General features: G+C 41.9%; 1 protein-coding gene across 1 annotated transcript in view; it reads right to left on the reverse strand.

Moving 5' to 3' along the window:
- LOC111150876 (NME/NM23 family member 7) overlaps positions 1-27,803 on the reverse strand; it is a 272,144-nt gene that overhangs the window by 47,794 nt on the left and 196,547 nt on the right. The window contains exon 11 of the mRNA XM_022508544.1: positions 9,586-9,693. Coding sequence (XP_022364252.1) covers positions 9,586-9,693 — 108 coding nt within the window. The remainder of the gene's footprint in view (positions 1-9,585; positions 9,694-27,803) is intronic.

Raw genomic sequence — 27,803 nt, forward strand, 5'->3', positions numbered from 1 at the left:
CGAGAGGGCTACAGATCCCTTCAGATCCCAGAGGTTACCGTGGTTTCCAATTCTAGGGCCTGGAAGCAAGATAACCTTTTGGCCGGCCCACTGACAGGGTCTAGGTTTCCTCAAAAGCAGAACCACAGCCAACTTTTCTCCAAAACGTACAGCAGTTTCCAAATGCGAGTTTAATGGTCTGTATCAGAATCACCTGATCAATGTAGCTCCAAAACCACGCGGGGGCCACAAGGCAACCCGCTAAGACTGTCTGTGAGGATGAAATGGCGGAGCCTGGGTTCTAGAGGCTGTGGAGCTGCTCTACCAGGCCGACTGCCCAATTCAAACCGCTACCTATGGGGCAGAAAAGCAACTACTCACTGGTAACATCCCACCCGCCATGACGGAGGCCATTCTGGTCACCTACTTACCCTCCTCATTTTACTCTCCCGTGGCTCTGGGGTCTCTCTTCCCTCCATCAGCCTCTCACTGTCCTTGCTTCCTCCAGCCCCTCAGGCTCAAAGTAAACTCCCTTGAAACTTGAACTTCTTCACTAGGCCTCCCAGCCTTAAATGAAACCTGGATATCCCTGAAGGCATCACGTCTTTGGGGCCGTGGGTGAAGGGTCTCTAGCCAGGACTGTAGAAGTAGGAAGTGGACTCTGACCTCTGCCATCTGGCTAGATACTCATTTCTCCTTGTTGCTGTCACACCACAGGTTCACTAACTCTACTTTCGCTGAAACCTTTAGGCTTTAGAGGCACCTGGGTGGCTCAGTGGATTAAGCCTCTGCCTTTGGCTCGGGTCATGATCTCGGGGTCCTGGGATCGAGTCTCACATCGGGCTCTCTGCTCAGCGGGGAGCCTGCTTCCCTCTCTCTTTCTGTCTGCCTCTCTGCCTACTTGTGATCTGTCAAATAAATAAATAAATAAAATCTTAAAAAAAAAAAAACAAAAAAAAAACTTTAGGCTTTGGATCACCATTCTCCTCTCCACTCCCAGCCATGACCCCAGGGACTTTAATTTCACTCATCACTAAAGGCTCCACATCTCTGGTGATTTCCATTCCATGCTGGTCCCCTCTTCCATGGCCACACCCTGAACCTTACCATCCACGAGGAGCTCCTCCTCTGATGTTCTGAATTGAGACAAGTCTGGCCTCACCACAGCTTCCACCTCAGGTGTTCCGGGACCCAGTCCATAAGCCTCAGAAAGGCTTCCAGTCCCTGGGACTTTCTTTTATTCCAGCACCTCCTCCCACCGTATCTTCCATGACGCATGACTCGCGAACCTCCTCAGTGGTCTTGCGTCATGCGCCCACCTGCCAAACCTTCACGCTGCTCATTCCACGTGCACACGAGGAAAACAGTCAGTTCATGATACACATAGTATCTCAAATCAGCGGAGTCCCAAATATCACCCAGAAATCTGTATTTTGTGATCAGCTCTTTCTCCATGGCTGTTTCAAACCTTCTCCACTATCCTTTATTCAAACTCCTGGCGGCAGATATTTTGGAGCTTGGGCTGGTAATAGGGTGTCCATGCTCCCTATTACAGAGAAGTCACTGAGTATACACAGTACATGTGTTCTGTGTTGTACCAGGAGCCAGGGGAATCTCCCACACATACTCTCATAGCTTAATACTTCCAAGCAGTGTGAACAATCACACTATGTAGGTTGTAGAAAAATTATACATAAGATCTGGTTAGGCTTAGGCTTTGCCATCAAATTTATGGAAGAACTCTGGTTTTCAGAAATTTGGGTATCACAGACAACGACAGTAGCCTCCATCATCTTCACTTGGAGAAGGGAGTTAATCTCGTCTCATTGCCACAGGTTACCCTCCACATCCAACTACTCTCCGAGGCTATCAGTTCAGCCCCCTAAATGTCTTCTGAAGCTCAGTGCTTTGAGCTATTCCTACTATCACATCCGTTCAGGCTACCAGAATCTTCCCCTAAATTACCTCCATAGCCTTCTACCTGGTCTCTCTCCCTCCAGACTGACTGTCTCCCCTCATCCTCCCCAACCCCCTTGATCTCTTCTCCATCCTGCAGCAGAGTGATGCCTGAGACACAGATGACTGTGCTATTCCCCCGTGTAAAACATTTATTTGGATTCTTCTTGCCCCCTGGATAAAGTTCAGATGTCTCAACATGATTTTATAAGGCCCTTGATGACTTTCTTAGCCTTATCTCGTCATTATGCACCTCAAGGTCAAAGTCTCAGCCTTACCAAACTATTTTTAAATCCCTTAGAGAAAGCTGTTTGCTCTTGTCTTTGAACAAGTTGTTCTCTCTTTGACAATGTACTAGTAAAAACCATAACTCTTCCTTTGAGATACAAACTAAAACTAAAGATAAATTATAAGAGTCAGTGTGTGCAGAGACCCATGCTAACCACAGCCAAGAAATCCAGGCCTGTCCAATTAACTTACTCCTACACCTTGTTTATTTCTGGTTAACGCTTGATTAATTCTCTTCCAGAGTATACCAGAACAAGAATTAACGCAGAAATAATTATATATCCAATTTTAGATTTGTTTTACTTGACTATTTGTATCTATAATGAAATATTTTATAAATGTTTTAAAAGACCTGTTTATTTATTTTAGCAAGAGAGAGGATGTGCAGGGGTGGGGAGGGGCAGAAGGAGAGGGTGAGAGCGAACCTCAAGGAGCTGAGTGTGGAGCCCTACACCGGGCTTCATGTCACAGCCCTGAGAATGATGGCCTGAGCTGAAATCAAGAGTCTGATGCCCAACTCTGAGCCACACTGGTGCCCCTATTTTATAAACAGTCAACATTCTTATTTTATAATCACAAAAGTGATATAACCAATTTACAGAACATTGGGAAAACCAAAACAGAGGGAGGATCCATATTTTCATGATTCTAAAAAACAATGACCACGACCGCTACCTCCTGAAAGGTAAGCTCCGTGAGCGCGGGGGCTGCATGTACCTGTTCGCTGCTGCGTCCCCAGCACTGTTTTTAATGCTAAAAAGTGTAACTATCTGAATGAACGAATGATGTGTCATTCTGATGAGCAGAATTCAAAATTCAAACATATTTTCTACTGTCTACCTATTTGGCAACTTTGGGAATTTCAATTTCCATACATGTGACGTGTTAGTAGTTCCCACGAAGATAATCAGAAAAACGACGGTCCTGGGAACGGACTGTGGAAGCAACATGAGCAGCGCAGCGGCTCTGGGAAGGTGAAGGAAGGAGAGAGTAGAACTGGGAAGTGCCGTCAGTGACGCGTGGGAGCAGCGGGCTCGGGAAGCGGAGGGGGGGCAGCAAGGACGACGCTGGGTCCCAGACCTCACACAGCGGCATGGACAATGGGGAGCCAACAAACGACTCTTCTATGAGCTCTATATGCTGTTTAGCAAAGTCAGCGTGTTGGTGTCTTGTTAGAAATGTACACAGAAACCATCTAGAAAAACTTCTGGTGAGCAAAGGTTTAAATGGGCCAATTATATTAGAATCTCTGCCTATTATCGTCAAAAGTATCAGGGCCCCGAAAGTCAAGGAAAATCAGAGGGAAGTTCTACATTGAAAGAAACTAAGCAGAGAATGAAATGCAATGAGGGATTCTGACCTCGATTCTTCTGCTACTAAAACACATTATGGAGACAAGGGGAGGTATTTGAATGGAGTTTAAATTTTTATGGTGGCAATGTATCCATGTTCATTTCCTAATCTGGATGCTCATAATGTGGTTGTGTAGCAAATGCCCCTTTATGTTAAAAAAATATATACACTGAAGTACTCAGAGATATGGGGCATTATGGTGGCAGCTTAATCCCAAATGGTCCTGAATTTTTTTTTTTACTCTATTTGCAAATTTTCTGTAAGTTTGAAGTTATTTCAAAAGAAAAATCATTAGAATCTCTAAGGATAGCTCTGGGCATTGGTATTTTAAAAATGGTCTAGGCAATTCCTGTATGCAACCAAGGCCGGACTCCATTGCTGAAGTCTCCACCATCATTTAAAATGGATAAGGAAGATGTGGTCCATATACACTATGGAGTATGATGCCTCCATCAGAAAGGATGAATACCCAACTTTTGTAGCAACATGGACGGGACTGGAGGAGATTATGCTGAGTGAAATAAGTCAAGCAGAGAGAGTCAATCATCATATGGTTTCACTTATTTGTGGAGCATAAGGAATAACATGGAGGACATAGGGAGATGGAGAGGAGAAGGGAGTTGAGGGAAATTGGAAGGGGAGGTGAACCATGAGAGACTATGGACTCTGAAAAACAATCTGAGGGTTTTGAAGGGGCGGGGGTGGGAGGTTGGGGGAACCAGGTGGTGGGTATTAGAGAGGGCACGGATTGCATGGAGCACTGGGTGTGGTGCAAAAACAATGAATACTGTTACGCTGAAAATAAAAAAATAAAAAATTAAAAAAAAAAGGTTACATACTTCTGCACGGAGTGCATGAACCATAATTTATCTCACAAAACCCTTCCCTCTTTTTCCTCAAAAATGATTAATGGAGGAGCTTCTATGGGCTGGGCAAGACAGTCTTATGGGGACATATATATGGGCAAAAGACAATGGGCGGTAATAATAATAATTGCTATCTCTTGTTGAGTCATCACTCAGTGTTGGGCACCATGCCATCTGATAGGCCAGGCAGTTCATCTTATGGAAGGAGGAAACCTGGCTCGATGAAATGAGTAACTTGCGCCTGGAGCAGAGCTGTGTCAGCTCTTGGCTATGCTACTGTGTTAAAAGGAAGCAAAATGCTAAGCAAACACACATACGGAAGGACCTCTGATGCAGACCACAGGTATCAAAAAAGCCTTCTCAGAGGAGGGATCATCAGATACACCTTTGACATGCATGTTATTTCCGATTTTAATTACCCTACATACTCTTTCAATGAACATCTGTGCAGATAACTTTCTATTTTGCAGTCCTGCTGCCACCTCCCCCTTTGGTTAGATTATAAGAAGCAGAATTCTGGAACAAATGGGAAAAACCCATGGCTTGCATACCTGTTTCCATGCAGCTACCAATAGCAATATAAGGGTAAAGCTGTTTAACTGTAACTTTACCAGCAGTGGACAGTGATACTTAAAAAATTCTTTGTCCTTCTAGTATCCAAAATCTTACCAAACTTATCAAAGAACAAATAATCCAGCCAAGAAATGGGCAGAGGACATGAACAGACATCTCAGCAAAGAAGACATCCAGATGGCCACAGACACATGAAAAAGTGCTCCATATCACTCGGCATCAGGGAGATACAAATCAAAACCACAGTGAGGGGCGCCTGGGTGGCTCAGTCGTTAAGCGTCTGCCTTCGGCTCACGTCATGATCCTGGTCCTGGGATCGAGCCCCGCATCGGGCTCTCTGCTCAGCGGGAAGCCTGCTTCTCCCTCTTCCATTCCCCCTGTTAGTGTTCCCTCTCTCACTGTGTCTCTCTCTGTCAAATAAATAAAATCTTAAAAAAACAAAAAAACAAAAACAACAACAACAACAAAAAAACCACAGTGAGATACCACTTCACACCAGTCAGAATGGCTAAAATTAACAAGTCAGGAAATGACAGATGCTGGCAAGGATGTGGAGAAAGGGGAACCCTCCTACACTGTCGTGGGAATGCAAGCTGGTGCAGCCACTTTGGAAAACAATATGGAGGTTCCTCAAAAAGTTGAAAACAGAGCTACCCTATAACCCAGCGATTGCACCACTGGGTATTAACCCTAAAGATAAAAATGTAGTGATCCGAAGGAGCATGTGCACCCAAAAGTTCATAGCAGCAATGTCCACAATAGCCAAACTATGGAAAGAGCCCAGATGTCCATCAACAGATGAATGGATAAAGAAGATGTGGTATATATATACAATGGAATACTATGCAGCCATCAAAACACACAAAATCTTGCCATTTGCAACAACATGGATGGAACTAGAGGATATTATGCTGAGCAAAATAAGTCAATCAGAGAAAGACAATTATCATATGATCTCTCTGATATGAGGAATTTGAGAGGCAGGGTGCGGGGTTGTGGAGGGTATGGAAGGAACAAACTAAATGAGATGGGATGGGGAGGGAGACAAACCATAAGAGACTCTCAATCTCACAAAACAACTGAGGGTTACTGCGGGTGGTGGGTAGGAATAGGATGATTGGATTATGGACATTGGGGAGGGTATGTGCTATGGTGAGTGCTATGAAGTGTTTACCTGATGACTCACAGACCTCTACCCTTAGGGCAAATAATACATTTTTTGTTAATTTAAAACATAATAAAAAAAATTATTTGCCCGTAGTAAAAAACCAGTACTTCTTTGATTACTAGTTTAGCTATACATTTTGCCATTAATGCTTTCTTTAAAAAGTTTGAATTTAAGATCTTTAGAGTTACTACTAATCAGGAATATTACCAGTAAAATAACATCATAGAATGTCTCATACCACAGATGCTGTCATTTATTCCTACAATCACAAAAATGGGTATGTCACAATTAGGAGCATCCAAATACAGCAGATTCTATATTCATGCTAAGATACTTGACCTCTGAAACTTATTGTGAGCTCAATGAGGATAGGAGATACGTCTCCTTTTGATTCTGAAGTCCTATCACAATGTCAGCAAGTAATACATACTATAATCATTTGCTACGAATAAGTACCTGAAACAGAAGGTGACAAAGTATGAATTGAAAGTATGAAAAAGTATGAATTGTATAGACCTTCTAAGGTTTATACATGACACAAATAAACTCAGTTCAGTAAACGTCCCATGAGGAAGAGATAAGGAGAAGCAAACTCTTCCCATTTCCCTGGCACCCACGTATACAGAAAGCCTACAATCCCAGTGTGCCAATGAGAGTTCTGGTTTATGCCTTTTGTCCTAGCATCTTCTCTGATTGGAACTGCCTTTCAAAAAGGTCCTCGATTTGGGGCGCCTGGGTGGCTCAGTGGGTTAAGCCTCTGCCTTCGGTTCAGGTCATGATCTCGGGGTCCTGGGATCGAGCCCCGCATTGGGCTCTCTGCTTAGCAGGGAGCCTGATTTCCCCTCTCTCTGTCTGCCTCTCTGCCTACCTGTGATCTCTCTCTCTGTCAAATAAATAAATAAAATCTTTTTAAAAAAAAAAAAAAGGTCCTCGATTAGACAATACATGTTATGATCACCCTACATCGAAGATGTTCCCTTAATGAGTAGCCGCATAGAGTGCTTTCCTGATCAGAAAGCTTGTCTTTCCACATCACTCTGAATTTAACCTTAAAGACCTACAGACAGATAACTGCTCTGGCTTCTAAGTGCTTTTATGATACTTTACCATTTAAAGCCATGTAACAATCCACAAATTGTTAATCTCAATGGGAAGAACATCCCTTGGTTACATCAGAATTCTTTATTCTATTTTGCTGATAAAAGTGAGGCATGGAAAGAAAAAGTCGCTTATCCAAGGTCGTATCAATTATGAGTCCCCAGCCACATGAAAGGAGGCTGCTGAAGCCCCAACTTCTGGTTTTTGGTTAATTCTCTAAACCACACAGTCATTAACTTACAATTAAATCTCCTGTGCAGTTAGGTTAGAAAGATTTTAATCATTTAGCAAATGGCTTTGTAAACTACAGGTGGTAGTAATCCACTCCAAGTTGTACAAACACAATCAAGGGCATACCTTGATCACATTTTTCATGGACATAAACTTCTTGATTAACATTTTGGTCTCACTGAACAACAGTCTGTACTCAAACCTGCCCTACAGATCTGAAACTATTATAAGGTGAAGTGAATATTTATAAAACAGGTGAAAATTTTAAATAAACGTACTACTTTGGGTAATTAAAAAATGAAGTTTGTTACAATTTTATAGTTCACAAGTATGTCAAAATTCATACCAGAGTTCACAGTTTGGTAGGATGACACTCCCACATTATTGCCTGTTTACCACATTAGCACCCTGGCTCATAGCAGAAAACCTCACTGGAGTTAACACACTCATTCTCCATGGCAACAAGATAAAACACTGATGGGAACAAATGCAATGCTCTGCGTCCAAGCCCCACGGAAAAGAGACTCTGTGCTCGCATGAAAGGCGAGGCGTCCACCAACACAGGAGGGAGGTCACCGGGACAGCCGCATCAGTCCCACACTCGTTCACAAACATACTGTCAGTCGGGCCCACGTGCCTCCGGTGGGGATGGGGTAAACACTGGCTGAACACAGGTGACGTTCACGAGAAGGAATACATTTAAGAAGATAACCAAGGAAACTTTTCGAAGTATAAATAAAGTGCAATACCAGAAATAGCCTTTGCGGGCACAGGCCGACGGGATAAAACCGAAAGTTCGGAAACAGACACGGGCAAATACTTAGTAAATGAGAAGGAACGATCAAAGCACGGAAGGATTTAACGACGTCGTGACAGCTGCCTAGCCCAGGCCTGCCGAACTCCAGGTGCACTGAATGTTTCCGTGTCAGAAAATGAAAGGAAAATATGGGTGAAGACCTTTCTACGTATGACTTCAAAGGCAAAAAAACCGATTGATAAATATGACATAAAACATAAATAACACTCTCTAAGATAGATAGATGTACTGAGGATATCCATCATTTCTCTGTCATTTATGCCAGAATCACTAATTTATCATGTGTCTTCATTTTAGTTCAGTTCCTTCTGACATACAAAAGTTAAAAAAAAAACTGTAAAACTTAAAAAAAATTTTTTTTCTTTAAAGTTTTTTTGCTTTTGGGCTACCAATGACTTTAAAAACCAAACCAGACTGGGGCGCCTGGTGGCTCAGTCAGGTGAGTGTCTGACTCTTGATCTCAGCTCAGGTCTTGCTCTCAGGGACATGAGTTCAGGCCCTGTATTGTGCTCTGTGCTGGGTGTGGAGCCTTATGCCAACATATTCGAGTTGCTTTGGAGATTAAAATAATTACTTTATATAAAGCATTTATGTACCATGCTAGAACCCAGCATATAAAGAGTCAGTAAATGGTAACTTTTACTTTGAATGTTATCGCACTGCATATTGGACTTCTCAATTTTGTTGATGTATTTTTATGACTAGAAACTTCTGGTAATGGTATTTTTACCTGTTTTTAAAACAAATTTCAGGGCGCCTGGGTGGCTCAGTGGGTTAAGCCGCTGCCTTCAGCTCAGGTCATGATCTCAGGGTCCTGGGATCAAGTCCCACATAGGGCTCTCTGCTCAGCAGGGAGCCTGCTTCCCTTCCTCTCTCTCTGCCTGTCTTTCTGCCTACTTGTGATCTCTCTCTGTCAAATAAATAAATAAAATCTTTTAAAAAATAAAATAAATAAAATAAAACAAATTTCACATTATTTAATGAGTGCTATAGCTTCTCATTTTTAAAATTATTTTTAAATGTATGCATTAAAATATTGTCCCATATATGCCAACATATGCCAATCACAGACATACCTTAATTCTCTGTGACTGGCATATGTGGCATTGTACCACCTGGTCATAGTTCCAGTCTGAAGTCCTCAGGTGGCCAAATAATAGTATAATCCAAGAATATTACAACGTTTCTTATGAACCAGAACTGCTGAGATGATGAGTTTGAAATATAAACAGGATGTTTGCTCTTCTTTATCTTACCTCTAAGAGGCCGTCCTCCGGTAGATCGGTACAGTGAACGGCATTCTGGATCTTAGTTTTACCGAAGATGGCTCGGAGGGTTCCAGGGCGTAAATGCCGGGCAATTTCCTATTAAATACACATTCACATATAAAGTCAGTCATTCAGTGTCAATAAGGAAAACACCAGCTACATGAAGCTCTTGAATTATCTGCTTATGAAACACATGTATGCATTGATGGCACTGATTATTTCTGGAAATAGCATGAATGTATTAAAACTTTGAGCAATGAAACATTTCAGGTCACTCAGAAGGCTTTTTTGTGGCTTCATGTAAAGTCTAGAGGGTAACAATAACTACATCTGTTTATCAACAGATGGAAAAATCACACAAAACAGGAACCTAGTCTATAATGTGAAAGATTTGTAACCTAACAACTTGATTTAAAATGAATTAGTTTGATGGCCCTGATTTTAAAAGATTTTTCAAAATGCTCCAGTTGCATCAGCTTAGTACCAGCTCCCATTATAGGAAAGAATGGTTACAAATAACTCAAAACTGTAAGAGAAATAAGACGTTAAAAAATTAAAGATGGGGAGTATTAATGACCTACTTATTAGCTTTATCTAAGTGAAACTTTTCCAAAATCTATATTTTAATTTTGACATATATATACAAAAAGCATATTTAATATATATGAATATTTTTTAAAAGGAGAAGAAATACCTGTGTACCCACTACTTAGCCTAAGTAAACAAAAAAATACTTAAACACAAACACTTAAAAGTTCCCCATGTGAGACTTCATCCAGACTCTATTCTATCCCACCCCTCCCTCTACCCAGAAGTACCCATTAGTCTTGATTTTATTTAAAGATTTCTTGGTTTGTTTAGTTTTCAAAACACTGTTTTTCCGATTTGTGCATGTTGTTGTGTTCAGCTGTAATTCATTTTTATTACTATACGAACCCAATATGCGATTGAGCACATTTTATCTATTTTCTTATTGATGGACATTCAGCTCATTTCTTCTCTCTCCTCTTCTTGCTTTGATAGACACGCACACCCAAAGTCACACACAATTCTGCTACAAGAATTCTAATGTGTAGTATGATGCATGTGTACAAGAGTCTTCTCTGGATTAGGGCACACGCATATTCAATCTTACGAAGTACTGCCAAACCATCTTTTAAGTGCTTGTAACAATTTGCCCTCAGTCATCAGTGCACAAGAATTCCCACCACCCACATCAAAATCCACATTTGCTATTGGCTGACTTTTTAATGTTGCTATTCTAGTGGGTGTGAAATGGTGTCTCATTGTGCTTTTGGTTCACATTTCCCTGATTCCTAAAGAAGGCTAATGTCCTTTCATATACATCCGCTTTTATAAAATGCTTATTTTTGTCTTCTTCCATCCATTTCCTAGTGGGTCATTCTTATTTTTTTGATTATTATTCTTATAACCTGAATTCTACTTTTTGCCACTTTGCAATCTTGCAAATATTTTTCCTAGCCTGAAGCTTGTCTCTGAGTTTTCCTTAGTATTTTTTTATATACAGCAATTCAGTAATGTGGCAGAATACAAAATCAGTGCACAGAAATCAGTTCCTTTCTTATACACTAACAATGAAAATACAGAAAGGGAAATTAGAGAATCTATCCCATTTACTATAGCACCAAGAACCATAAGATACCTGGGAATAAACCTAACCAAAGAGGTAATGGATCTGTACTCGAGGAACTACAGAACACTCATGAAAGAAATTGAAGAAGACACAGAAAGATGAAAGACCATTCCATGCTCTTGGATCGGAAGAATAAACATTGTTAAAATGTCTATGCTGCCTAGAGCAATCTATACTTTCAATGACATCCTGATCAAAAATTCCAACAGCATTTTTCAAAGAGCTGGAACAAACACTCCTAAAATTTGTATGGAATCAGAAGAGACCCCGAATTGCTAAGGAAATGTTGAAAAAGAAAAACAAAACTAGGGGCATCACGTTGCCTGATTTCAAGCTTTACTACAAAGCTGTGATCACCAAGACAGCATGGTACTGGCACAAAAACAGACACATAGATCAATGGAACAGAGTAGAGAACCCAGATATGGACCCGCAACTCTACGGTCAAATAATCTTCGACAAAGCAGGAAAAAATATCCAGTGGAAAAAAGACAGTCTCTTCAATAAATGGTGCTGGGAAAAGTGGACAGCTATGTATAGAAGGTGACACCATGGCCAAGGTCACATGGAGGTCAAGAGTACTGGGGAACAGAGGATCGCAGACTGGGAGGCCAAAGTCCTGAATGGTCAGCTCTATGGATATGACAGTCACCAAGTGATATGGCGGCTGCACCTTCTGGTGCAAAAATGTTGAGCAGTATTCACACCTATCATTCTGCCCCTCTGGCACATTTCAAAGGTGTGTGTTTATTTAATTACTTAAGTCTTCCTTTATAAGGTTGCATCAAATGTCAGTTACAAATGCATTACTTACGTGGTGGTAAGCTGGCATTCCGGAAAGACGTACTCTGTAAAATCATGAGGATGAGTACTTATGTGCCTTTTCTTAAATTTCGGATAGGAGGAAAACACTTGAAAAGGATTCCATTTGAGTGCGCTGTTTCATGAGACTTTCCTGCACCTACTTTATTTGGCATTCACCATCTTCATTAAAATATCACTTTCAGGGACGCCTGGGTGGCTCAGTTGGTTGGATGACTGCCTTCGGCTCAGGTCATGATCCTGGAGTCCCGGGATCGAGTCCCGCATCGGGCTCCCAGCTCCACGGGGAGTCTGCTTCTCTCTCTGACCTCCTCGCTCATGCTCTCTCTCACTGTCTCTCTCTCAAATAAATAAATAAAAAATAGTAAAAAAAAAAAAAAATCACTTTCATGTAACTGACTATATGTACAACACCTGAATTCTAAAGAGTGTGTGTGTGTGTGTGTGTGTGTGTGTGTGTGTGTGTGTGTGTGTGGTGGCTGGGGGAGGGGGGGTCATTGTTAATGTATAATCATATCTCACCGTGGTGAGAGAAGGTGTTCTCTTTGGTCATCTTTTGAAGGAGTTTGTTGGGATTTTCTTTGCAGTCAGTTTTAGTCAGTTGTCTCAAGGGCAGCTGGAAAGAATACTGTCACACGTTGCATTCTCTGGGACGCCAACTCTGAGGCAGAGAGCTGCATACAGGAAGTTTACTGGGAGGTGGTCTCAGGATCTACACTCGTGGAGAAGTGAGGAACACGGGATTGGGCAGAGGGACAAGCTGAAGTGCAACGAGCAACAGCAGCCACCTCAGACAGTCCTACAGGGAGTTCTGGAGCTACGATGACCTTCAGAGTCATCCTGAACGGAAGCAAACAGGTGAGGCCCTGATCTCTCCAAACTGACAAGTCACTGGATATGGGCCACTCCGGGGAAGGGGCCATGACCTTGGGCAAGGTGACTTTCTTTAATAGAAGTCTATACCGGGAAGACTTACTGAATCACTGTGAGCTGCCAACACAGGGCTGGGGAATGGGCACCTCAGTCCTGAAGGTGAGAATGGGATCTGAGTGCCCTCCACAGCCTCTGCTGCTCACACACACACACACACACACACACACACACACACACACACACACCCCGCATGCTGCATACACAGCATATATGACAAATATGGTGTTGCAGACCACTGCGATCTGATTACCATTCTTTCTAGGTAATGAATTTTTTCTCTTTTCTGGAAGGTTTTGCATTCTTCCTTCAGCGAGGCATTGGGTCATTTGCCAGTCATTCTGCTCCAGTCTGTTGACTATCGTCCACTTCAGTGTGAAGAGCTACTCTTTAGTTGGCTTCTATCTCTTGCACTGTTTTCTCTCCTCCATGTGACGCCTTCTTTCCTTTCGCTATTTCTATGAAATAAATGTTGAAACTTCTGGTTCTATCTTCCCTCTTTCTTTTCTTATGTACTTTCCATCTAACTGTCTTTTTGTATTATATTCTGGGAGAATTCCTCTGTTTGATCTGTTACCTGATATTTATTTAAAACTGATTTGTTTTTAAACTGGGTCCATGGTGCAACTCTACTAATCTGCTATTTTTAAACTTCAAAAATTGGGTGTTGAGTTTGAGAAGTTCTTTACGGTCTTGGATACTAGTCCTTTCTGTGATAATGTCATTTGCGAATATCTTCTCCTATTCCATGGGTTGCCTCTTAGCTTTGCTGACTGTTTTCTTTGCTGTGCAGAAGCTTTTTATTTTGATGAAGTCTCAAAAGTTAATTGTTGCTTTTGTTTCCTTTCCCTTTAGAAACATGTCTTGAAAGAAGTTGCTGTGGCCAATGTCGAAGAGGTCACTGCCTATGTTCTCCTCTAGGATTCTGATGGATGCCTGCCTCACGTTGAGGTCTTTCATCCATTTCGAGTTTATCTTTCTGTGTGGTGTAAGTGAATAGTCCAGTTTCATTCTTCTGCATGCGGCTGTCCAATTTTCCCAGCACTACTTACTAAAGAGATTGTCTTTTTCCCATTGGATATTTTTTTCTGATTTGTCAAAGACTAGTTGACCATAGAGCTTAGGGTCCATTTTTGGAGTCTCTATTCTATTTCACTGATCTATGTGTCTTTTTTGTGCCGGTACCATGCTGTCTTGGTGATCACAGCTTTGTAATACAGCATGAAATCAGGCAACATGATGCTCCCAGCTTTGGTTATCTTTTTCAGCATTCCCCTGGCAATTTGGGGTCTTTTCTGGTTCCATACAAATTTTAGGACTGTTTGTTTCAGTTCTCTGAAAAATGCCAATTGTTTTTTGGTCAGGATGGCACTGACGATGTAGATTGCTCTGGGCAGCACAGGCGTTTTCATGTTTATTCTTTCAAACCATGAGCTTGGGATGTTTTCCCATCTCTTTGTGTTTTCTTCAATTTCTTTCATGAGTATTCTGTAGTTTCTAGAGTATAGATCCTCTACCTCTTTGGTTAGGTTTATTCCCAGGTGTCTTATGGCTTTTGGTCGTGTTTAAAATTTTCAGTATCTATAATTATTTTTTATGGGTCTGACATTCCTTAAATCTCTCTGAGGGTACTGACTCTCTTATTTTAAAGACTGTTAGCTCTATTAATTTGTTTTCCTTAGGCACTGGTTCTGTGACAGTTCTGGATCCACAGTGCCATCTGCTATGTTAAAGCACACGTATCTTACTGACATTCTCTGTCTCCCCAAACCCTTTGAGCCACCTTCAATTCACTGTTCGTGCTGCTAACACTTTGCACCTACAATGCAGACATTATCATGCTACTCACTTCCTATGGCCTATGCTCCTTAGTGTGGTATCCAAGGTACATTACATTTTGCCTAGACCTACCTTGCAGGCCTCATTCACACCTTCCTGAAAGCTTAAATCCCACTAACATCATCTCCTCTACAAAACTTAACTTGAATTCTTCCCAGAGTAATCTTCCCTTTTCCATTGTTTCAACAGGAATTTATGCTCCAATTACAGACCTCTGACTTGCATTTCATACGGTTTGTGTGTGTGTTTGCCTATTTTGGAAATTTCCCATTAGACTCTCAACCTTTAACATAATAAAAATCTTCTCTGATATTCTAGGTCTTATTTATAAACACACAGTAAATGTTCACTAAATACTTGTTGACTGACATAAAATGGCAACATGACTACTCAGGGAGCTGGGACAGAGTGAGGAAGGGCTGTGGGAGAAGGTTCTGTGGATTTGAATTTTGCCTTTGTCACTTACTAGCTGTGTAACCATAACCATGCTGTGTTACTCAACCTCCCTGTGCCCGCTTTACTGTTCTAATTTGTAAAACAGTGATAAAAATAGGACTTAACTACAGTGTTGTTGTAAGAATTAAGAAATAACAGTATTTAGAAAAGTGTCGCATTCAATAGATAATGGTCAGTAGTTTTATAAATATAACCTTAGAATTTTAAAGAAATTAAGATGAGACACTTCTTAAAGAGACAGAAAAAGGGTATACTTTGATTCTGCACCAAAGATAGTCCAACCAAATATTCACGTACGATTTTTTTTTTTTAAAGATTTTGTTTATTTATTTGTCAGAGAGAGAGAGAGAGAGAGAGCAAGCACAGGCAGACAGAGTGGCAGGCAGAGGCAGAGGGAGAAGCAGGCTCCCTGCCGAGCAAGGAGCCCGATGCAGGACTCGATCCCAGGATGCTGGGATCATGACCTGAGCCGAAGGCAGCTGCTTAACCAACTGAGCCACCCAGGCGTCCCTCACGTACGATTTTTAAAAAAGATTTATTTAGTTATTTTACAGAGAGAGAGCAAGAGAGAGAGAGAGAGTGCAGGGGGAGGGGCCGAGGGAGAGAGATCATCGCAAGCCGACTTCCTGCTGAGTGTAGAGCCCCGCATGGGGCTTGATCCCAAGACCCTGAGATCATGACCCGAGCCAAAATCAAGAGTCAGACACACAACCAATTGAGCCATCCAGGAGCCCCTCAAGCACCTTTTAAAAAATATGTAACATCTCTCAAGATTTTTAATGATAATTTTAGAATAAAAGTAAATGTTTAACTCCAGTAAGAAGACAAATAGATTAGATGACAATCTATAAGTAAACGAATCATAAAAAGTATAAAGTCTTTTTACTAGCATAAATTATTTTGTTTAGGTTAATGATAATTATGAGGCATAAAGCTAAAGAACAAGTATTTTCTTCATAACTTCTTTCATTAAAATTGAGGTTTTCATGTCATCTTTTTTTGAAAAAGTACTGATACATTGATTTTAGTTTTGACTACTGTAAAATTTCTATATGCCTATAAAAGTAAAAAATACTGAAACACTGAAAATGAAAACCCAGAAGAATCTTCCACAGATCATTCTCCCGCAGTATTTTGTGGTAGATTTTCTCTAATTGTTTTTCTTTTTTTTTTTTTAACTTCTTTTCAGTGTATCAGAATTCATTGTTTATGCACCACACCCAGTGCTCCATGCAATACGTGCCCTCCTTAATACCCACCACGAGGCTCTCTAATTGTTTCTGATAGATTCATACTCTCCTGTTCCTTGTACACTACAGTGAAAACCATCCCACCAAACATTTCCCTTAATGAAGCAGAAGTGAATATCAGATATATATAAAAGCAACATAAAATACCAACACACAATTTTCCTACCATAATTTTTTTTTAATTACTGCAGTTTTAATAAGTGACAGGTTCTGCTGAGAAAATAAGACTCTCTAAAGCCCCACACTGCACTTAGAAGGTCAGTAGTCTTTCAGACTCTACCAAATTCCTGTCGCATCCATCTGCCACTACAGCCTGGCCTGCTGAGCACCCTCAAATCAAATTCTTGGTTATTATACTCTCATCAGAAGTACTGAAAGTTCTGCTAGGTTAATCTTGCAGTGGGAGAAGAATCCTGGCTTAAAGAATGACCTCTATATCTAAGACCTGGAAAAAATGCACTAAGGGGGATGGTGATTAGCTAAATACTAAAAACAAATTAGAGAAACTTTATATAATTATTCTATTATTGTGTCCATTATAAATATTTTTATTTATTGAATTATAAGTCTATCAGACTCATAAAATATGTCTGAACAAAGAAAACAAATTGCTTCCTCAGAAAGTCATACTGTTTCAGTTCTGTATAATGCAAAACAGATATGCAAGATTGAAAATGACCCTCCACTTAAAAAATGGATTGGGAAGAGATCTGTGAAATTTACTGGTTTTTTGTTTTTTTTTTTTAGAACTTTTAAGAAAGGTGACTTAATGCTCAACATCACCCGGCATCAGGGAAATACAAATCAAAACCACAGTGAGGTCCCACCTCACACCAGTCAGAATGGCTGATGCCATGGAAATGACAGATGCTGGCGAGGATGTGGAGAAAGGGGAACCCTCCTACACTGTTGGTGGGAATGCAAGCTGGTGCAGCCACTCTGGAAAACAGTATGGAGGTTCCTCAAAAAGTTGAAAATAGAGCTACCCTACGACCCAGTAATTGCACTACTGGTTATTTACACTAATGATACAAATGTAGTGATCCAAAGGGGCACGTGCACCTGAATGTTTATAGCAGCAATGTCCACAAAAGCCAAACTATGGAAAGAACTAAATGTCCATCCACAGATGAATGGAAAAAGATGTGGTATACACACACACACACACACACATGAATACTATGCAGCCATCAAAAAACCCAAAATCTTGCCATTTGCAAGGACATGGATGGAGCTAGAGTGAAATAAGTCAATCAGAGAAAGACAATTATCAAATGATCTCCCTGATATGAGGAATTTGAGAGGCAGGGTGAGGGATTCATGGGGGGAAAGGAGGGAAAAATGAAACAAGATGGGACCGGGGAGAGAGACAAACCATAAGAGACTCTTAATCTCAGGAAACAAACTGAGGGTTGCTGGAGGGGACGGGGGTGGCAGGGTTGGGGTGCCTGGGTGATGGACACTGGGGAGGGTATGTGCTATGGTGAGTGCTGTGAAGTGTGTAAGACTGATGATTCATAGACCTGTACCCCTGAAACAAATAATATATATGTTAATTAAAAAAAAGATGACTTAATGATCAACTGTAGAATATATTCATGTAATTAGTGGCACATGGTGGATAATTACACCTGGTCATCAGTCTAATTTCCAAAAAATTCCAAGGAAAAAGTCCTCTCAAGCTATAGGGCAACAATGTTGGCAATGACATAGACAAGTGGATAAATATTAAAGAGGAACTAGGATCACTTCCGTTAGCCACAAAACTGTGAAGCAAAACAGAAAGTCCTATTACTGTTGTCCTCATTTCACAGAGAACAACAGTAACAGAACTTAATATTAAAGGCCAGAGAAGCAAGTGCCATCATTCAAGCATCAAGTAGTTATGCTTTTAGCCAAGGAGTCCTACAAGAGTAAAAAGCACATGCTAAGGGCTCGGCTTGAATTCCCTCATACTTCGGAAACATCCCACCGAAGCGGACCCCCAAGCAGCTTTTCAATTTGCATGAAACTTTGTATTAAGTAACGCAGTTAGTTTCATATTCCTGGGAGATGAGCAGTATCAGACTAACTTACAGCTAAAACAGGACAATGGAACACTGGGGGGAATCAGGAGCAGAAAAGGGAACCACAAAAGAGATTCAAAGGCTACTTTCTATAAGTCTAAGGATCCTTCTAGAACCTATGCGTTTCGGAGAACAGGTTCTCTGAAAGCATCATCACAAAATTAAACTCAACTACTTATATATTAATCTCATTGAGTGAGCTGTCAGAATTCACAGTAAATACACTTATCTTACTAGCTCTGGAGACCACATGATTTGCTTAAATATGAGGAATCATTAAAACACCTGGCTTGTGAACTCTTGACAGGCCTTGTACCTCACTTTTCATTAAGTAGAAAATAGATGTAATGTGAATTTATAGAATCTAAAGAGGGTGATAATTAAATGGGATTTCAGGTGAAACATTCAGACAATTCAACCCTGTCTCTTGCACTAGGCTTCAAAGGCCACATGCCATAGTCATCATTTCCTCTTGCTGAGCTGTTTGCTACTTTAGCCTACGATAGGCACTGGCTGACACAGGTGTTATTTTCAAATAAAAATGATGATCCCTTCATTCTCTTTTAAATAGTTGGGCAAATCTCCTTGCTCACGTGTATGTAAATTACTTTATGGTTTACCCACAAGGACTCATTTGTATGATGTCTGTGAACATACATGTTAGTACAGAGGAAAATGATAAAATTTTTGATGAATATTTTCCTGTTTTCTGTTTTTCTCCTAAGAGAAAAGCTACACTTAGGAGATTTAACCTTCGAGTATAGTCCTATTACTACTAAGAAACGGGAGAGGCATTCTCCATCTCTCCCCCAAAAAGAAGTGCTCCCCACAGTCTACGTCATCCTGATAAAGAACTGCGATGCAATCTTCCTTGACTCTCCTAAGAAGCGGGGCTCAACACTCAGAAACTCCACTAAAGGAACGAAACAGTGAAACAGCTGGGACCATTCCTGGCACCTTCAGCACCCAAGTTATTATAAAGTCCTGTCAATACAAGGCTGAAATACAGTCCACATCAGTCTTTCTCCTTTCCTCCATTCTGTCACCATGTTCTGTCACCTAGACTACTGACTTCTTGGAGTTCTCTCTTCCTGGTTTATGCTGTCTCCTCGATCCTCCACAAAGCAGTCGGGCTGAGGCTACAGAACCAAGCTGAAGCATGCCATTCCCTGCCTGAGCTGCTTTCTGCAACGGAACATCTAAAGTGAGTGATGCGCTCCAGAAAGGCCAGCAGCTGTGACTCCTGCTTGTTTCTCCACCTGCACCTGAAATAACCCAGTCACTTCCACCTCTTCCGGGTTTCAAAGTCACGAACCTCTTTCCTAGCTCAAGAATGAGAACATGTGCTATTCCCTTCAAATGTTCTGGCTCAGAAGTTTTTCACCCTCTTCTCAAGGAGTTCATGTTCCTAACAAAGGGTTCAGAATAAGCAACATAAGTAAGATCGAGTGGATTCCATACAGCGGCTCTCTCAGCCCTAATTCCACCCTCCTTCCAGATGCAGGTTAGAAATCCACAACATTACGTTCTCTCGACACTCTTTCCGCTCAAGTTCTTGAAGTCAATTACGTCCCACCAATGAGATCTGGAAGGCAGAACTGGACACAGGCCATCTACCTGCTGACGTTGCCTCTGGCTGACAAGGTGGGACACGTGAGTGTTTGGAGGCGTTGTGGTGGCCAGACTCCGTGCCTGAGGCCCCAGATTCTGTGACAGTCAGTGGTGATGGCAGCAGTGGAGGCAGCAGCAGCAATTTCTGGCTTAAGATGTAGCTACAGTGAGGTGAGGTGACCTTGAAATTAACATCTCCATGGGCCTAACTCATCTTAGTATATACAGGTATACTTCAGATTATAAAATAGGACAGAGAGTTTGTAAGATTAAAGATTTTCTCTTCTATAGGAGCAACATAAATCCCAGCAGTTAGTGAAAATATCTCGGTGTCCGTAAAGGCCTCCATTCAGTATACTGGACGGAATAAATGAGGTAATGCCCGTAAAATGTCTAAAAGTCTCCAGCCAAATTGGAGGCACTCATCATCTTCATCATCCTATAATGAAGCCCTTACACAGTACTTCCATTGTTAAAAGATGTCATATTTCATATGTACCTAACGACCCCCTGTTGTAGTGACAATGCAGACAGTTTTTACCTTTTATATGTCTGGATAACCTGGTTCTAAAGTCTTAGCCTTCCTGTTCGGCACTGAAGAAACAATGTATCCAAAGATCAACTGCTTTGGGCAAACTCTTAGTTAATTTTCTAAGCTGCCCTAGTCGTGCTACAATTCCCTTTAAAGTTGCCAGGAGGCTACCCTATGGCCACAGCTCACCCTCTCACTTTGTTTAACCCCACGGTCTCCTAACAGGCCAGCTTGCTTCCACTGTCAAACATTTACTTGACGTCTGATTCACTCTTGTCATCTGTAAATGCCTTAAGGACAAGGGCTGTGACTTTTGTGTATTCAACACACAGAGAATGCTCATGAAAGAGTCACTGAGTAACAGTACTAATAATTTCGTGCAGAAGTGAACGCATGAATGAAATGGCTACAGGCTCAAACATATGCACGTCATTAACTTGGTTAACGAGAGGGTGGGAAAATGAGCCCTCTCGCTTACTAATAATCCAGAAGGCCTTTTGGACATGTTACACTCTTCAGACACGCTTATTCTAAGGTATCCTGAAGCAAATCCTTTTGAAATGAAAGTAATCACTCCTTAATTTATCTATTTTGTGAGTTGATGGTTTTGTATACCAGATTTTCTCAAATTAGGGCACACCTGTTTAAGAACAGAATCAAGAATTCTAAGCACTAATCCCAGAGCTCTGAAAGTGACTTGCTTTGGGACCTTGATCGAGGACAGTCCTACTGTTCCATCACAGACACAGAACACCAGGCGATGGACACGAAATGAGAGTGGAGCAGTCCACGGGAAAGGCCTCAGGCGTGTAAATGCACGCTCATAAATGGCCTTTCCAGCGGGGACAGTAAGACACACACAAACTCCCCAGAGGGCTCCTGAATCTTCTGGTGGATATCCATAGTGTAGAAAGGACCGACTCATTCTAAACTTTCGCGGTCACATTATAGTTAATCATCTTTGGTCTTACTTGAAGTTCTCTGTTACCTCATTCTAAAACACATGCACTCCTCTACGGCTCTATAACTCGATCAATCATGTCTCACACAGGATCGTGAGGCAAGATCCTCACTTAAAAAGGAAATAATGAACTCTGTTCACCAAAGTGACGATGTCATCATTATTTTGATTATATATTTTTTACAAGTACACATTTGTGGACAAAAGATGCAAAATACTCGAAAAATGAGAATACTCCTTTACCTAGATAAGTTAGATTATGGTTGTTGCCCTCAGAAGTGTCTCATTTTCCTTCCTGTTGACTGTAAAAAAATATTTTTTGAGTCTTTTTTTTTCATCTTTAGTCTTTAACTGTAAAAAAACTTTTCTTCAGGGGTTATATTCAAAGAGGCAACTTTAATCCCCTAAAATTCACTTTCCCTTCCTAAAAGAAGTGTAAACTACCATCTTGAAACAAAATTTACATTGGAAAAAAAATTCCATTTCCTCCTTCTTTTCCAGACTCTGGTCTCTGCTTTTTTTCTGCCAAAGCAATATTCAGAACACCTTCCAGAAATCTGATTTTCTCTTGTACTGCTGGAATGAAATAATTGTTTTTTCTTAACAAACGGTAACTCTCAACTTCAATCTGGGTAGCTGAGTACTTTAGAAGACCACAGGAAAAGTAACTTCAAAACTCTCGTTTGATAGTGATTTGAACGACTGCCGGCACCACCTCCAGCCCCAGCCCTCCGAACCGCAGTGTCCCCGGATAATCGCCGTCCACGGCGCGCCGCACCCCCACGTGTCTCTCTCAGTGTCTCTGCTTTCGTCCCTGGCCGCGTCACCATCCCGCAAGTGTTCAGGCGAGATCACTGAGAACGAGTCCCGACCATGCCCGTCATGGCCCACAACCGGCAGGTCACCACCAAGTTGTTCACTGGCTGGCGGGCGGCCGCAGTCTGCGAGTTGCCGGCGGCGCCCGCGGCGAGGAGACACAGTCCCGTCACGCGTGGTGAGCTCGGACTAAGAAGCCGCCGTCTGACAGGACGTCGGGTGAATCCAGGGAGGTTCCGGGAACTGTTAGCGAACGGCGGTCACACAACAAAGCACAACACACGGATCTGTGTCGTGTGCCCAAAGCCGTGGCGTCAACTGTGCCACCAGGACAGAGCACGGGGCGGGGCGCGGTGTCAGCGAGCGGCCGAGCAAGCTGCCGCCTGTCCCACAGCGCCGGGACCAGCGCTCCGGACGGTGTCATTCACGTGCTCGGGGGCACGAGGGAGGCAGCTCAGGTCAGGTTTCTTCTTGGTCCCGAGACCGTCCTTCGGTTCCCCACAGCCCCCCGCTCCGGCGGCAGCAGCCAGGCCCCCAGCTGCCGCCCCGCCGCTTCCCTCCAGCAGCCGGGCTCCGAGAGGAGAAGTTCCGCGTGGGAGGGGACGACGGTCACTCACGGCGCCGCTCAGCTCCGCCCTCAGGCGTTCTTCCGGCCTCGTCACGTCGGACGCAGCTCGGGATCGGCGCTTCCGCATCCACGGGATCGGCGCTTCCGCATCCACGGGATCGGCGCTTCCGCATCCACGGGATCGGCGCTTCCGCATCCACGGGATCGGCGCTTCCGCATCCATGGGATCGACGCCTCCGAAGGTGTCGAGAAGCGGACAAGGCCACTGAGAGAGAAACCCAGAACTGGTGCGTAGACCCGGGAGACAGAAGAGGACACGCGTGTTTGCCGCACCCGTGAGTCTCCATGCGATGGGCCCTGGGTCCCTCCAGTCGCTGTGACGCTGCACACGCCCGTGAAGCACCGTGGGGTGAGGGGCGCGTCCGACCGCGTCCACACTCGTCCCTACACTCGGAACATGTTTCCGTTTCACGGTAACTCGTTCCTGGTCGTCCTGGGAGGATATTTTCCCTGTCATTCTCGGGCCAGTGAACCCTGAGCCTCTACAAGAGAAGTCCCTCCGCGAGCTGTTTCCTCTTCTCCGGCTGTGGTTAACAACCTCTGCGCGGCCAAGGGCACAGCGTGACTTGTGTTGTGGCTGAAATACTGTTGCAGGGCACTGATGAGCCCTGTTGGCAGATGACATGATATTACACAGACAAAATCCAAAAGACTCCACCAAAAATACTATAAGTAATACATGAATGCAAAATTAGTACTCAGGAATTGGTAACGTTTCTATACACTAATCATGAAGTAGCAGAAAAAGAAATTAAGAAAACAATTACACCAGAGAGAATAAAATACCCTCAAGTATACTACTTAACCATGGAGTTGAAAGACCTCCCCTCTGGAAACTATAAAACTGATGAGAGAACCTGAAGGTGACCTGAACAAAAGGAAAGATATTCCATGATCATGGATTAGCATTAACATTGTTAAAACAATGTACCACCCAAAGCCATCTACGGATTCCATGCAAAACCCATAAGAATGCCAGTAGCATTTTTCACAGAACCAGAACAAATACCACTATACTTTGTATGGAACCACAATAGATCCCAAATCACAAAACCAATCTGAGAAAGAACAAAGCTGGAGGTATCAGAATTCCAGACTTCAAGATACCCTGGAAAGCTGTAGTCATCAAAACAGTACAGTACCGGCACAAAGATAGGCACAGATCAGTGGAATACAGAGCCCAGACATGAGCCCATGTTTATAGGGCCAAGCTACAACAACTCAGGCAACAATATACAAACAACAGTCTCTTCAATAAATGGTGTTTAGGAAACTGGCAGCTACAGGTAAAAGAAGGAAACTGGACCATTTTCTAGCACCACACTCAAAAATAAATTCAAAAGTATTAAAGACCTACAGGTGAGACCTGAAACTATAAAAATCGTAGAAGAGAACACAAGCAGTATTTTCTCTGACATTGGTCCTAACATTTTTTTAGATATGTCTCCCAAGGCAGGAGAAACAAACATAAACCACTGACACTACGTCAAATTAAAAGCTTCTGCACGGCAAGGGAAACCAAAAAAATGAAAAGGCCACCTACTTCACAGCCAAAGACATTTGTAACCAATGTATCTAATAAGGGATTAGTACCCCAAATATATAATGTACACATTCAACACCCACAAACAAACAATCCAGTTAAAAACTAGGCAAAGGACCTGAACAGACATTTTCCCAAAGAAGACATCCAGATGTCCAACAGACACGTGAAAAGATACTCAACATCACTCATTATCAGTAAAATGCAAATCAAAACCCCAATGAGATATCACACTGGTATGAGATATCATTCTGGTCAGAATCACCAGAATGAAAAACAAGAAATAACAAGTGTTGGCAAGGATTTGGTGAAAAATGAACCCTCATACGTTGTGGGTGGGAGTATAAATTGGTGCAGCCACTGTGGAAAACAGTATGGAGGTTTCCCAAAAAATTAAAAATAGAAATGTCATATGACCCAATAATTCCACTATCAGATATTTATCCAAAGAAACAAAAATACTAATTTGAAAAGATATGTGCAACCCTATGTTTATTGCACATTAGCTACAAGAGCCAAGACATGGAAACAACCGAAGTGTCCACTGACAGGTGAATGGATAAGAAAGATGCGGTGTACACATACAATGGGATATTGTGCAGCTGTAAAAAGGAATTTGAGCTTGCCATTTGCGACAATATGGATGGACCTAGAAGATACGAAGTTACATGATATACATCAGTCAGAGAAAGACAAATATCATGTGATTTCACACATATGTGAAGGTTAAGAAACAAATCAAGTGAATAAACAAAAATATATAGAGAGAAACAAAAAACCAGACTCTTATTAAATATAGAATACAAACCAGAGGGGAGGTGGATGGTGGGATGTGGAATAAAAATAAAGGGAATAAGAATATACTTAATTTCATGAGCACTAAGAAATGTACAGAATTGTTGAATCATTATACTATACACCTGAATTAATATAACACTGTATGTTAATTGTACTTGAATTATAAAAAAAGAAAAAGGAAAATAAAAGACTACTGCTCAGATCTGTCCTGTTCTCTGCTGAATCTTGAATGCCAAGAACAGTACCCAGCACATAATAAGTATTTGTTTAGTATTTACTGAGAATGCAGAAACTCAACTGTGCGTGTCTCCTCCTAGAGACAATACACCCATTGGTAATGGGGATGTTCCTTATTCATCTTAGCATCCCTCAGACTATTCAGAACATCTCACACCGGGAGGAACTTCATATGAGATGTCTGAGGTCGAATCTTCTCTAGACATTTTAGTTTTTTAGTACTCAAAAACTATATATCATGATTTATGAAATAAGTGTATTCCTAACAATATGTAAAACATAAAAATATACCAGACAGAATTTTACAAGGGGTGAAGAAGCAGCCTAGGCAATGTAGATAAGACACCAACCGGAATCTACACTAGAGAGTCTCAATACACTTAGAAACTGTACACCGAAGCCAGAGTCGTGACCACTTCTCCAGCAGGTATTTTCACCAGTGGTGACATGGAAGCTGAGGCTCGTACAAATAACGAAACAGCAGCACAGACAGAATGCCAGGCTCTAGAGACCATTCTGCAGCTCTCTGGGGAGGCTTCCTGGGAACCCACAGCCTGAGAACCTGAATACTTACCTGCTCTATAAGTTTGGATATATGCAATATATTTCTTCCTTACTTCAGAGGTTTCACTGACTCCCCCATATAATGAGTTAATTCATACTAATACCTGAAGGTACATTTTGTAATCAGTTCATCTTAGAGAGTACACCAGAAAAAAAATAAAAACAAAAAATAAAAAACAAGATTCAAAGACAAATGTTCTCCAGGTAATGGACTGAGAGGTTTCGTTTTGCTTTGTTTTAATGTGGGTTCTATTTTAGGGAGGGATAAGCATCTGATCATACCTTTTTTTTAATTAAAAAAAGAGGCTAAAACTATACTGTTATGATCTATGCTATAGAACTTTAGTACCCTGACTATTCAAATAATTTCTGTGCAACAAATATCTGGAAATGAATCCAGGTCCTGCCTGTGGGTGCCTCCTGGGCCCACCTCATCAGGGTCTACATCCATTTAAGTGAACATCGTGTTATTCTCATCAGTCTCCACAAGTACATGTGGCTTGGCTAAGGAAGCACACCACTCTGTATTTGCATAAGGACACCGAATAAACACACTCTAGTTATATTCCAAGAAGTTTAACCTTGAACTTACTGCCACTCAATATTATCAAAGCACTGACTTAGAACAGTATGTATAAAGGACTGCTTTAAGGAAATACAAACAGGAAACCATAGCCTCAGTGAGTCCGACGGGCAGTGGGAGCCAGACAGGGGGTAGAGATGGGACCACAAGCAGGACTCCAACGCCGTGGGCCCGTGTCATGGCGTTGATATACCTGCTTCTAACGTGGCTGTCATATGCCATGCGAAAATGTCTTTTCAGCAGAGGAAATAGAGGTGAACTATAAAGTGAGAGCCAGTTTCTTCTCTACTCTGCCGTCTAGTAGAAAAAAACCTTTACCCAACAACAAATCATGGTGCACCTTGCCTGGATCCTGGCTGATATTTTTAGCTACACATCCCCTCAACCACGTGTCACCAAAATGACTAGGAGGAGGAACACCCAACAGAGGAAAAATTCAGAGACTGTGCCCTCTGCCACAGAATTATTGGATATGGACATAAACAACATGTTGGGAAGGGAATTCAGGGTAACAATTATTCAGGCAATGCCTAGGTTGGAGGAGACCATTAATGACAACATAGAATCTCTAAGGGCGGAAGTGAGAGCTGATCTGGCAGAAGTTAAAAATGCTATCAGTGAGATCCAATCTATTCTAAATACTCTACAGCTAGGGTAACCAAGGCAGAAGATGGAATTAGTGATCTAGAAGCAGACTGACAGAAAAGAAGGATCAGGAGGAGGCCTGGGACAAGTAGCTTAGAATCCAAGAAAACAGAATTAGGGAAATAAATGATGTCTTGAAACACTCCAACCTCAGAATTATTGGGATCCCTAAGGGGGTGGAGAAAGAGAGACGACTAGAAGATACAACTGGACAAATTCTAGATGAAAATTTCCCTAATGTGGGGAATCGAACAAGTGTTCATGTCCTAGA

This window comes from Enhydra lutris, unplaced genomic scaffold (genome assembly GCF_002288905.1).
Source record: "Enhydra lutris kenyoni isolate GAN:26980312 unplaced genomic scaffold, ASM228890v2 scaffoldscaffold24, whole genome shotgun sequence".
Taxonomy (NCBI): Eukaryota; Metazoa; Chordata; class Mammalia; order Carnivora; family Mustelidae; genus Enhydra; species Enhydra lutris.